This window comes from Stenella coeruleoalba (assembly GCF_951394435.1).
Source record: "Stenella coeruleoalba genome assembly, chromosome: 6".
NCBI classification, from domain to species: Eukaryota; Metazoa; Chordata; class Mammalia; order Artiodactyla; family Delphinidae; genus Stenella; species Stenella coeruleoalba.
The window spans coordinates 85,023,263-85,036,491 of record NC_137151.1 but is presented as its reverse complement, the minus strand read 5'-3'; the positions used below and the strand labels follow the sequence as shown (position 1 = coordinate 85,036,491).

At 35.7% G+C, this 13,229-nt stretch overlaps 1 protein-coding gene across 2 annotated transcripts in view; it reads left to right on the top strand.

The window, feature by feature from the left end:
• STAT4 (signal transducer and activator of transcription 4) overlaps positions 1 to 13,229 on the top strand; it is a gene marked incomplete at its 3' end in the record, with an annotated part of 84,010 nt that overhangs the window by 32,695 nt on the left and 38,086 nt on the right. For both annotated transcript variants that reach the window (XM_079924622.1, XM_079924621.1), the window contains exon 4: positions 12,166 to 12,264. In XM_079924622.1, the coding sequence (XP_079780748.1) occupies positions 12,166 to 12,264 (99 nt within the window). The remainder of the gene's footprint in view (positions 1 to 12,165; positions 12,265 to 13,229) is intronic.

Sequence of the window (13,229 nt, the reverse complement as noted above, 5' to 3'; positions counted from 1 at the left end):
CTTTTGGCTTTATGACACCTTTTCCATACAAAAAAATCTTTAAATGTGGTGAAAAATCCACATTTTTGTATAGTTTCGAGGAATCTAGCCTTGGTTAAACGTCTCCCAACTCTTAAATTATACATGTTTTCCTGAATTTTATTCTAACTTTTCTTTAAAAATTGTCTTTCATCTACATAGAATTCTTTCTATAGAGATCCAACTTTTTCTTCTGGATTGATGGACAATTATACTAGCAAGATTCTTTAAATAATCATTTTTTCCCAACTGAACTGAAATGCCATCTTTTTGCATGTTAATTTTCTCATGTAATAATTCTCCACCACCCTCTGTTATGCTCCGCTAGTCTAGTTACATGTCAAAATTATTGATTATAATGTAAGTTATATAATATATTTATACCTTATAAATAAATATACTACACTTTGCAGTATATTTCAGGATCTTGTATGGCAAGTCCTCCTCCCCTTAACTTGGAGACAATGACCTTGTGGCTAATTGGTTGAAAGCACACACTCTGTAGTCAAATTGAATCTTGGCTTCAAGTTGCTTCACATCTTTCTATCTCAGCATACCTATCTGTAAAATCAGATGATAGTACTGATCACAAACAGTTGCTGTGAAGATTAAATGAAATAAAACATAGAACACTTGGAAAATTCCCTGATGTATTTTAAGCACTGAAAAATTAATTAGCTTTTGTAATTTTCTTAACTGTTGTGCAACATTTCTTTCATATGAACTTTATTGCCTCTTTCTTTCAATCCAAGTCCTCCAAAAGCAACTCTTGGAAGTCTAACTTCAATTGCATTAAATATATGTATTCATTTTGGGATAATTAACATTTTTAGGATAAAGTCCCACATCCTAAAATTCTGTTATGCTTATTCTATGTTGTGTTTTTAGTTTATGCCATCTCAGATCTTGTTTAAAGTCTTTAGTATGACCCTAGTTTAATTGATGTAAAATGTGTACCTTTCTTGTTAAATTTATTCCTAAGTTTTAAAAATACTTTCCTTACTATTTTGAATGCAACATTATCCCCATTGTCAGTCTGAGATGATTATTGCCAGTCTAGAAAAAAAGTGTCATCTTGTTTATTCATTCTAGAATTTTTTATTAGTCTCTTGTTTTTTCTAGATATACACTTACATCCTCAACAAGAGAGATGTGTGTATACCTTCTTTATCAATATTTACATTTAGGATTCCATTTTCTTGTCTTTATACTCTCGTCTAAATATTCTTCGATTATAATGGTGATGTATCCTTGTTATCATGAGAGCAAGGGTGAAAGGGTGACTGAAGGATCCTACTAGACATAAGCAAAGGACATTGATTCTTTTACTATCAGTAAAGGATGTGTCTTACCATACAGAGAGCAGGAGACTCAGAGCATCATCCCCGCTGTTCACATCTCCCAAAGGCAACCTCACTACCAGTGACAGTGGTCAACCAGGGTGAGGATACCATCAGGTCTTTGAGAAGCAAAGTTGCCATCTCCAGGAATATTTCATACCTTGCTGTCCTCTTCCAACTAATCTCAAGACTCTTTTATATCTTCCTGGCTACTAGGGTTAGGTGACTAATAAAAACTCGAGAAGGATTTAAAGACATCATCTTTACCAACACTGTGATTGAATAATATGCTTTTTCTATTTTTTCTCAGTTAGGAAGGAATTATTGTAATTTATTTATCTTCTCATTTGATTATTCAACAAGCATTTATGAGGTTCCTATAAGGTAACAGCTACTTCAAGTTCCATCTTGAAGAAGACCAGTTCCTGATTTTGAAAGATGCTGAGTGTAGATGGGGAATAAGACATAGAAATAAATAATGGAAATGCTATGTGATAAGTTTTATGATACAAATTGGTATCGAGACGTGTGCAAGATCTAGAATTTTACCTTCCTCTCAAACTAGCAAATGAGCTTGTTATTGTTTCATGGGTGCCAGATAAAACATGAGACTTCCGGATCAGTGGCAAAGACTTTATTATTCACAGCAAAAGTAGTAGTCAGAGCTTCATGCCCATTTGCATTGGTTTCCCATGTGCCCCAGGTCCTACAGGGGTGACACAGATCCAGCACACTCAGTGGGTTGTGTAACAGGAGAGGAACAATTAGCTTGAGGAATTCACTGCTTTTATAGCTAGGGGAAGCAAGCCTGCTCTTTAGCTGGGGGGAGACGTTAGCTCATCACTTAAGGTTGCTTGCTGCAAATACAACCCCGAAAAATGAGACGAGTGATGAGTGGTCAGGACTTTGTATTCTTGGCATACCAGCAAGATCACACAGGGACACTCAGGGGCCATGTCAGATTGCCTCTACAAATAGCAAGTATAACTGCCAGAGGTTATTAAGACCTAAGTCATCTCAGGAAAAGTGATTTAATAATTTTACAATCAAACACATGGTAATTTTCTGTTGGTTGGTTTAACCACTGCAACTATCTTGAGGTTCCATAAAGAAAGGTTAATCCTTGAACAGATTTGTCATAGGAAATACTATAAAGATAATTTCCAGGAAAAATAAAGTTAAATGCACCTGTGGCTGTAGGGGTCCAGATAAATAAACAAGGAATGCATTTTTTATAAAGCAGTAGTGATTTGGAAAGGTCATAGTTTGTGGAATGAGATACATCTGGTTTTTGAAGAGCTCCTTCACCTTAGCTTCTGAATTCTGTGACTTTTCACAAATGACATGACCTCTGGGCTTCCTAATATGTACCTTGCAGGCTATTGTCAGCTTTTATATATAAAATATATATAAAGCATATAATAGGTATTCAGTAAATGACCGGTTCTGTTATTGTTATGTTCAAACATATAAATGATAGAGTTTGTTAGCATCTACCTTGTTCTCTTCCTGTCATTTTGAATTAAGCAATTTATTTATCTCAATTACAAGACTCTGAGTTCCCCAAAAGCATTGAATTTTAGTCATCATAATGATCTAACTAGGTTCCGACTCTCCTTTTTTTTTTTTTTTTTGGCGGTACGCGGGCCTCTCGCTGTTGTGGCCTCTCCCGTTGCGGAGCACAGGCTCCGGACGCGCAGGCTCAGCGGCCATGGCTCACGGGCCCAGTCGCTCCGCGGCATGTGGGATCTTCCCGGACCGGGGCACGAACCCGTGTCCCCTGCATGGGCAGGCGGACTCTCAACCACTGCGCCACCAGGGAAGCCCCTAAGAAGTATTTTCTTTTAATTTAAAAAATAGACCAAGACAAACTATACCTGCAGTTAATTTTTAGTTAGTTTGTTTTAAGATGGATGTATTATTATTAGCATAAATAGAAATGGGGCATTAATTATTTGTATCCATGGAGAATCTATACCTCACTTCTCTTTTATCAAGAAAATCTTTGTGGTGATGAGAGAATTTAAAACTAACTGAACAAGAGAGGCAGGCAACTCTAGTTATTTGAATTTGTTCATTCCTGGCAAAAGGAATAGCACAAAGATATGTGAGAACTGTGACTTCAGAATGACAATTTTTAAGAATAGGCTTAATTTTTTTTTTTTTTTTTTTTTTTAGAGCTGTCTCAGTTTACAGAATAATTGAGTGGAAAGTACGGAGAGTTCCCATATACTCCCTTAGCCTCTCCCCCCAACCCCTGGCAGAGACTTTCCCCTATTATTAACATCTTGAATTATTAGTGTTGTACATTTGTTATAATTGATGAACCAATAATACATTATTATTAAAGTTCATAGTTTACATTAGGGTTCATTCTTTGTGTTACACAGTTCTTTGAGTTCTAACAAATGCCTAATGTCATATATCCACCATCACAGTAGCATACAGAATAGTTTCACTGCCCTGAAAATCCCCTGTGCTCCCCTCAGCCCTCCATCCCTCCCCTCAAACCTCTGGCAGCCACTGATCTTTTTACTGTCTCCATAGTTTTGCCTTACAGTATTCCCGTAGCAATATGTTTTCAAGTTTCCTCCATGTCTTTGTGTAGCTTGACAGCTCATTTCTTTTTTATCACTGAATAATACTGCGTCATAGAAATCTACACAGTTTGCTTATCCATTCACCTATTCAAGGACATCTTGGTTGCTTCCAAGTTTTGATGATTATGAATAAGGTTGCTATAAATATTTGTATGCTGATTTTTATGTGAACATAAGCTTTTAATTCATTTGGGTAAATACCTAGGAGCATGTTTGCTGGTTTGTATGATAAGAGTATTTTTAGCTTTGTGAGAAAATGCCAAACTGTCTTCCAAAGTGGCTGTACCATTTAATAGCTCCTGTTGCACCATATCCTCACCAGCATTTGGTGAGGTCAGCGTTCTGAATTTTAACCTAATAGATGTGGAGTGGTACCTTATTATTATTTTAATTATCATGAAAGAAAATTGCTTTTTAAATCTATTAGACTGACCATTCTACAAATAAATCAGTCTTAAGACAACTGGATTAGCTCTTCTTCAATTTAGTAGTTTTTTTTTTCACTGTAGACATATCCTTATGATTCTAGTGAGGAAATCTTAGGAAGAAGCCATTAAGAAAAATCGTGTGCTCAGAACAAAGGGAAGGAAACAATAAGAGGCTGAAGCTGAGAGCGTGTTGTCATGGCCAGTGTGTTTGACACTGGTAAGGAGCAAGGCTGAACATGATTTAACAGCAGTACTTGGGATGATAAAAGGGGAGAGACTGAGCTGGCAGCCAGAAGTGTGCAGTGGATTGCAGATTGCCAATAAAAACATGAATGGAAACATTTTACTCTGTAATTGGAGACAACTGCTTCATATCTCAGAGGTACCATAAAAGAAGAAATATCAACATTTGAGTGTAGTATGGTTGTAGGTAGTTTAAAAAATGAGAAGTCAAAAATTTCTCGGGCTTCCCTGGTGGCGCAGTGGTTGAGAGTCCGCCTGCCGGTGCAGCGGACATGGGTTCGTGCCCCGGTCCGGGAAGATCCCACATGCCGCGGAGCGGCTGGGCCCGTGAGCCATGGCCGCTGAGCCTGCGCGTCCGGAGCCTGTGCTCCGCAGCGGGAGAGGCCACAACAGTGAGAGGCCCATGTACCGCAAAAAAAAAAAAAATTCTCAAAATGAGGTTAGGAGGAGAGCTGGAATAGCAGACTGCCCTGCCCATATCCCTTGGACCTTATCATTTTAGTTCAATCAGGTGGACTTAAAAATGCCAGCATCTGTGTCTTTTTGCTTTAGAGCTAATAACGACAAGAGCTGATGTAAAAATACTCCAGTTCCCAAAGGCCTTGGGTAGATAACTCTAAGGCACATGTTCTACCCTATTCCCAGGGTTCCCAGCCAATCTTAGCCAATGGCTGGATAACACACCCTTTACTGGATGCCTTCTCTCCCTCCTCTCACTTACCCGCTCCCATAACTGTGTGTTTTGGGATGAACTCCCATTTATATTTCTTGCACTGGAATCTTTATCTCAGGGTTAACTTCTAGAGAAATCTAGGCTCAGACAGTTTTTGGCTACATATTTCTTCAGAATCCTACTTCCCCTTTGGTTACTGTTGCCTTCCTCTTTCAAGGCTCTCCTGAAACTTCTTTTATTTGTCCTGGGACCCATTACTCTCAACCTGCAGGTGCCAGGTCACTGCAGCCAGAGAGCACATCTGATAAATCCTTAACAATGCAGAGGAAATTAATTAAATGTAGTGTTAACTCTCCCTCATATCTTTGCATTCTAAAGGGGATCCTGGGGGAAGAAACTCAAAAGAGTGAAAGTCTAGTTGTGAAATCTCAAATTTTGTGCCACCTGAACGGAGGAGGTTATTTTGAGCAGCCTTATCACTTCCTTTACCTCTGACTCTGGTACTCCTTGGACCACCTGGGGGGAAAAAAGTAGATGAACTAGTCATTCTTTAGTGACAAGTCAAATTTAGAAATTAGATGGAAGGTAGTAGAATTTGAAGGAAAGCCAAGGAATTTAGCATAAAGCAGAAAAAATCATAAAATAGCACATTTGTTGATTCTAAGACACCTTTTTTCTGCATTTTATCATCTCTGAAATCAAAACGCATCTTATATTCGATAGCATCTCTTAATTGCTATTGTCAGGTAGCAATCACAATGGCATTGCCATTTCCTGTGATGTAAAATTGGGTCATAGCTATTCATGTTGTTGTCACTTCAGTTGAATTATGTGCACAGTTGGTACAACACATTGAATTTAATTGCTGTTTAAGTGTCGTCAGTATAATACTGTGATTTAGGAATGAAACAAATAGTTTTCATGTATGCAGAATGGGACAGGAACAAATCAGCAGGGCATAATTTGATATTTGTTAAGCAAGTTAATAGTCACTGGATGGTTGGTCCTAAATTCCATATTTTCTTAGAAAGCAACAATAAAGTGCTTTGCAGGATATAAGAAAGGAAGGAAGATGTCCACTAGTAGAAGCTGTATTATATTTTATTATTGAGACTCATGCAAAAGGATTGCCTGTCATACACACAGCAACAGTGACAAGAGAAATCAGCAAATTCCTCACAATAGATGAATAAAATCTCAGCACAATAGCAGGCTGGAGTAAATGAATCATGCATTGCACAGGATTATCATTAAGATGTACAATATCCATTTATCAGAAACTTCCTGCTGATTTTGAACAGAATGCACTTAACTTCCAGCATGATGCCATTGAGGAAAAATTAAAATATGTGTTTAATCAAATAGGTAATGCTGGGAATTGGGGGTGGTTTTCTTTGACAAGACAAAATTACACTGTCAATGCAAAAGGATTTTTTTTAATTTTATTATTTTTTTTTAATTGGAATATAGTTGCTTTACAGTGTTGTGTTAGTTTCTGCTGTACAGCAAAGCAAATCAGTTATATGTATACATATATCCACTCTTCTTTAGATTTCCTTCCCATTTAGGTCACCACAGATCATTGAGTAGAGTTCCCGGTGCTATAATAGGTTCTCATTAGTTATCTATTTTATACATAGTAGTGTATATATGCCAATCCCAATCTTCTACTTCATCCCACCCTCCCCTTCCCCCCTTGGTAATCATAAGTTTGTTCTCTACATCTGTGACTCTATTTCTGCTTTGCAAATAAGGTCATTTGTACCATTTTTCTAGATTGTACATATAAGCAATATTATACAATACTTATTTTTCTCTTTCTGACTTATCTCACTCTGTATGACAGTCTCTAGGTCTATCCACATCTCTGCCAATGCCACTGTTTCATTCCTTTTTATGGCTGAGTAATATTCCATTGTATATATGCACCACATCTTCTTTATCTGTTCCTGTACTGATGGACATTTAGGTTGCTTCCATGTCCTGGCTATTGTAAATAGCGCTGCAGTGAACATTAGGGTGCATGCACCCTTTCAAATTATGGTTTTCTCGAGATGTATGCCCAGGAGTGAGATTGCTGGGTTGTATGATAGCTCTATTTTTAGTTTTTTAAGGTTTTTTAGGGTTTTTTAACCCTAACCGTAACTTCCATACTGTTATCCATAGTGGCTATACCAATTTATATTCCCACCAAAAGTGTAAGAGGGTTCCCCCAAAAGGATCTTTAAAAGGATCAAGAGTACGAGTTTGGATTATGAAAAGCAGTGTATCACTGTAATCTTATGCCTAACTGACAACTGCTGAAGGTACCACCATATTTAATTTAAACTGTAAACAATGTCTACGAATAAGAACTTCTTCAAAGATGTTATTAGGAGTGAACCAAAAGAGTACAGGTGGTAGTTGAGCTGATAGAGTATTGGTTAGACATCTTCTGGAACAGACATCTAGGAACCTGCTATATAGTCTAGTTCTCAGTGACTTCATGGACATGTATCTGAACAGTTGCCTAATCATTTCATGTAAAAGTATAATGGTTGTGAATCATGATGGCATGACTAGGCCACTACAACCCTCAATGCTTCAGTCATCAAATCATTTCAAGACCATTTGCAGAAGGAATGTGAGTGAGTCCTGGTTCTTGTCTGAAAACTTTCTGTTGAAAACTTCTGGTAAGATCAAGGAGGTGCCAGCATCGAAACTCACAGAATGTAGGTAATAGTGGTGCACATTGAAAGAGATGCTGCATCACTGACTTTCCTGGTGGCCCAGAGGACATTATTTTATGGGAAAAAACATGAACGCCAATGAATCTAATTTGAAAAGAGATTCAGAAAAGTTGAATTGTAAATATGCAAAGAAGTTTTATGAATACATAACCAATTTATTTCATGTATATTTACTCTTTTATATAGGTATGATGTGAATATGTGATATTAAATATCTATATGTTTAAGTAAATCAAGAATTCTTTCAATAGGATGAAATAAAAATTCTAAGTGATAATAAATATTATGTCATAGTTTATATTTTTGTTTCAAGGCAAAAAGCATTCTTAACAATAAAGGTCAGTTCATAGTATTGAAAGATTTGACTCATTAGTAATACATAACAAGTCTGAATGTGTATGAAAGAACCACAAGAAGAAAAATTCACAAACTAGATTTTAACATGCCTCTCAATATGTGATAAAATTAATGAGGCAACAAAATCAGCAAGGATTTTTTGAACAAAACAATTAACAAAGTTGGGTTAATAAACTTTTGTATAAGACATTTGCACCCAACAACTGCAGAATTCACATTTTTTACAAGCTCACATGGAATATTTACAAAAAGTCCATATGCTGGGCCACAAAGCAAGTTTCAATAAATTTTAAGTGACTGAAGTCATTCAGAACATCTATTCTGATCAGAATTTTAAAATCTATAACAATCAATAAAAAGGATAATAGAAAATCCCTATCTTTGGAAATTAACCAATACATTTCTAAATAAATCATAGTATGAAGGTGAAGTTCTGACTGATATTAGATAAATGAAAAGGGGAAAAAATATTATCAATACTCATACAAGATGTGATTTGTGTTTGCAGAAAATCCAAAACAATCTACAGATGAATTTTTAGACTTGGTAATAGATATTACAAGTACATTATTAGAATTATTAAGAGTTTAGCAAAGTTGTTGGATTTAAAGTCAATATATAAAAGCCAAATATATTTCTACATACCGGTGAAAACAATTAGGAAAGAAAGATACTATCCATTATGAAAAATACCAGCTACATAGAAATAAACCTAGCAAAAAATGTATAAGATCTCTGTGGAAAATTATAATGCTTAATAGAGAGACATTAAAGAAGACTTAAATAAATAGATTAGAACACAAAGATGCCAAGTATCTAAAGATTTAGTGCCATTCAAATTCTCAACTTGTGTGTGTGTGTATGTGTGTTCGTATCTTGACAAGGTGATTCCAAAATTTATGTGAAAAATGCAAAGAAAAGCTATTCTACTTGACGTCAAAAAACTTATTATACAACTCTAGTAATTAAGACGGTCTGTTGATAAAGCAGATAGAACCATAAGATGGGATGGAGTCAGAAGCAAACCATCCATATATGGGCACTTGAGTTATGACAGTTGGCCCAGCAGAGCAGTGGTAAAAGAACAGAATGTTCAATAAATATTGTTGGAACTGATATTCATAAAGAAAAAAGTGAAAGGGACCTCTCATTATTAAGAAGCTCCAAGTGAATTACAATTAATGGCAAAATTCTAACAGCTTAATATATATATATATATATATATAGGAATAAACCTCCATGGCTGTAGATTAGGGAAAGATTTCTTAAGTCATAAAAAGCACTAACCATAAACAGAAGAGTTAATAAATTTGACTTCACTAAAATTAAAAACTTCTATTTATTGACACTAAGAGATAGTGAAAAGAGAGCCACAGAGTAGAAGATATTTGCAGTACCTACACATAAGAGAGACAGACTCACACTAGAAAAAGGGCAATTTCTCTTCCGTCCTTCCTCCCACCAACACACACTTAGGGGTGGGTTTTCTTTTGTTATTTCTGTTTTTCTGTTTGTGCTTTTTTTTCTGGGGGGGGTGTCCATGGTCCATATACATGGTAACTACTGAAAGATGAACATAACTACATCTTTGATAACGAAAATTTTAAATGCTAATTTGAGACTCACAGACATAGAAAACAAACTTATGGTTGCCAAAAGGGAAAGTGGAGAGGGGTTGATAAACTAGAAGTCTGGGATTAACAGATACACACTACTATCTATAAAATAGATAAACAACAAGGTCCTACTGTATAGTACAGGGAACTATATTCAATATTTTGTAATAACCTATAATGGAAAAGAATTATACATATATGGCTGAATCACTTTGCTGTACACCTGAAACTAACACAACATTGTAAATCAACTATACTTCAATAAGAAATAAATTTTAAAAGCCTGATCATTAAAAAAAGTGCTACTTTGGTTTTTGAATCTATAGCGGTCAATTTTCCATAAGATGTTTTCATCTCATACATTTAAGTGAGAGCTAAGTTAGGAAAAATGCAAAAAGAAAGTGAAAAAATAGCCTGGATAAAAACAATAGTGATTCTTTACTCTTAACAAAGGAGAAAAAATGAATAATTTAACCTCACAAGACATAGGGGGAAACCAAATCTGAAAGGGAAGGTAGAAGAAATTCAAGCAGGAAAGAAAAATGAAAAAGTATAGACAAAGGAGCTGAGAAATGCTGAAAGATAGGATCTGGATAATCAACAATGAAGAACTCCTGTAACGGTGAGAAAAACAAAGACAAATAGTGGTGATTCTTGGGATCTTAGAGGAACTCCTGATCTTGGATAGGAAAAGCTTTCAACGTTACATAAATGGCAGTCTCCAAATTAGCCCTGGGAGAAACCCTTTATTTTCATCAGTGGAATATTTTAAAAATAAAGGCAAAATGAGCAAACATAGCTTTTCTTGGTGAGTTAAATGGAAGGTATATGGGAAAACAAATCAATGGGAAATTTTAAAAACAAGAACAAATTCAAACTAGGGAGAATCTGAAATTGTCAGCATGCAGGAATCAGAAATTTGGTATCCCTGCTTAATGAATAGGATAATTTTAATTTCTTTACCTTAAGAGTTTCTGTCAATTCATTTTTGTTTTTTTCTTTCGGAGTGTTCTCATTTGAAGGGGAAAAATGTTTTAAAAGCTATAGAATATGGAAAAGCAGGAAACCAGATACTTGGTGTTTACCCTGGTTTTACAAATAGAAATGCTAATTAGAATGCATCATCTAATAAAATTGTGGCCATGGTCAAGGCCTTAAAAATGTTTACAACCAATAACCTCATTTCTTTCCAAGAAAGACCCTTTGGTTTACTAGTCTGTATTATCTACTTTTGATTATTAATTTTCCACTTTTATCTTTTCTGCTATTGCCCTTTGGCCATTTCATGGATAAGTAGCACCTCCTTCAGACAGGAGGGCAGAGGGAAACTAAATAAAGGCATTTGTCTACATTTATTGTGTTTCCTGTTAATCCTGCCATGGAAGGGTCTAGTAACAAAGAAGTTTAACACTACTGACTAAAATGATGGTGTTTTTCAAATTAATCCTGCAAACCAAGAAAACCTATAGGTGCCTGGCAGGTAAAATAAATGAGTGCCTAGGTCACTCAGTGCTGGATACTATGGAAACTATGGGTAGTACATGTTCCCCTGAAGGGATTACAATATTTCAATTTACACAACATACCTTATGGCTGAATTAGACCCACAGGTTGCCAGTTTACAATATCTGAACCATTAGCATCGGTAATAAAAAAATGTATATACTTAGATGTCATAAAAATATTGTTGCTAAAATGTGTGTGATAGAGTTTCTCTCTAGCATACCGATATAGTTATGAGCTAATTGACATGAAGAGCACCAAACAGGGACCAAAAGAAATGCGTTAGGCACACCATGTAGTACAGAGTTAACAAATGAACAGCTGGGACCACCCTAGTTCATAATAATTTACAAAGAAGTAACGCTTGTAAAACTTATCCTAAGCCCAAAGTAAACTGATCCTCCTGAGTGTGTGTTCAGGGTCTTTCCTACAGAGGTGCTCAAGAACTATTTTTGATTATTAACAATAACTTTTAGAGACAGAGCAATATGCTGCCTAGGCATCTACATTCATAATATTAGTTTCTGTGGCTTTATAATAGAATAGGTTGTTGAAACAAATCCCAAATAATTTCACATATTTATTTGGAGATTATTTTTGATTTGCAAATAATGATGTATATATTGAAGATTTTGTGTTGTTTTTCGCTTTTTTTCAGGGAAAATTTCATGGAAATCCGATGCATGTGTCTGTGGTTATTTCAAATTGTTTAAGGGAAGAGAGGAGAATATTGGCTGCAGCCAACATGCCTGTTCAGGTAACATTTTCTTCCATTGTAATCTTGTTATCACCTGGAACTCAATTTTTCTGAAACAGAAATTCTAGTCTTCTTTCCAGCCATCTTCTTCTACCTATGTTGATGGTCCCGTCATCCTTCCAGTCACTTGGAATCAAGGTCTTAGGATTATCTTTGAATAGTTCCTTTTCTCTGCCTCCTTATTGAGATAACTACCAAGTCTTTCCAGAGTTTGTTTCTGGAATCCTATCTATACATCCTTTTCTGTTTCCACTGCTCACGCTCTGGTCCGTGGTCTTACTATATCAGTTGAGGAATAGAGTAACCACCTCCGGGCTGAATTCCTAACTACCATTTAGGCTCTGTTTCTCTCAGCATGTTTATCCTCAGGGATTGATCTTGCGCAAACCCTTCATAGTTCCCAATTTCCTACCCGACAAGTCCAAACTACTCCACAAGCAGGAATTTTGTCTTACAGAAACTCCATAAATATTCGCTTGTTTATTGTTTCAGTGTGCTTTGCCTTGCCAATAATATTTTAGATTATATTTTATCCCACTGTGCTGAATGAACTCAGAGCCCCCATCAAAGATAAGTAGAGGAATATGAAGTCCCTGGGCATACTTTTTCAGTTAATCCTTTCGAAAAGGAAAGAGCGTGTGAATAATCAACTTTCCACATGTCACACTCTATAAGTTAGTAAATCACACTAGTGTATTTATTTTTGAAGATCCAAGAAAAGTATCTTTTTTCAACTATTAAAAATTCTCAGATTTAGTTGCTGTCAGGTTATGGTTGTTTTTAGAGAAGTATGAAGCTTTAACAACTTACTCTTATTTTTTAGATGATAAAGAAGAATGGTATCACCTTTATTTAATTTAAAATCTAAAGTTAGTGAGTTTCTAAAGTAAATATAATTTGATTCAGTGCTTTTTGGGTGAACATTGAGATGCTGTTACTAATATATGATATTTTCATATATATTC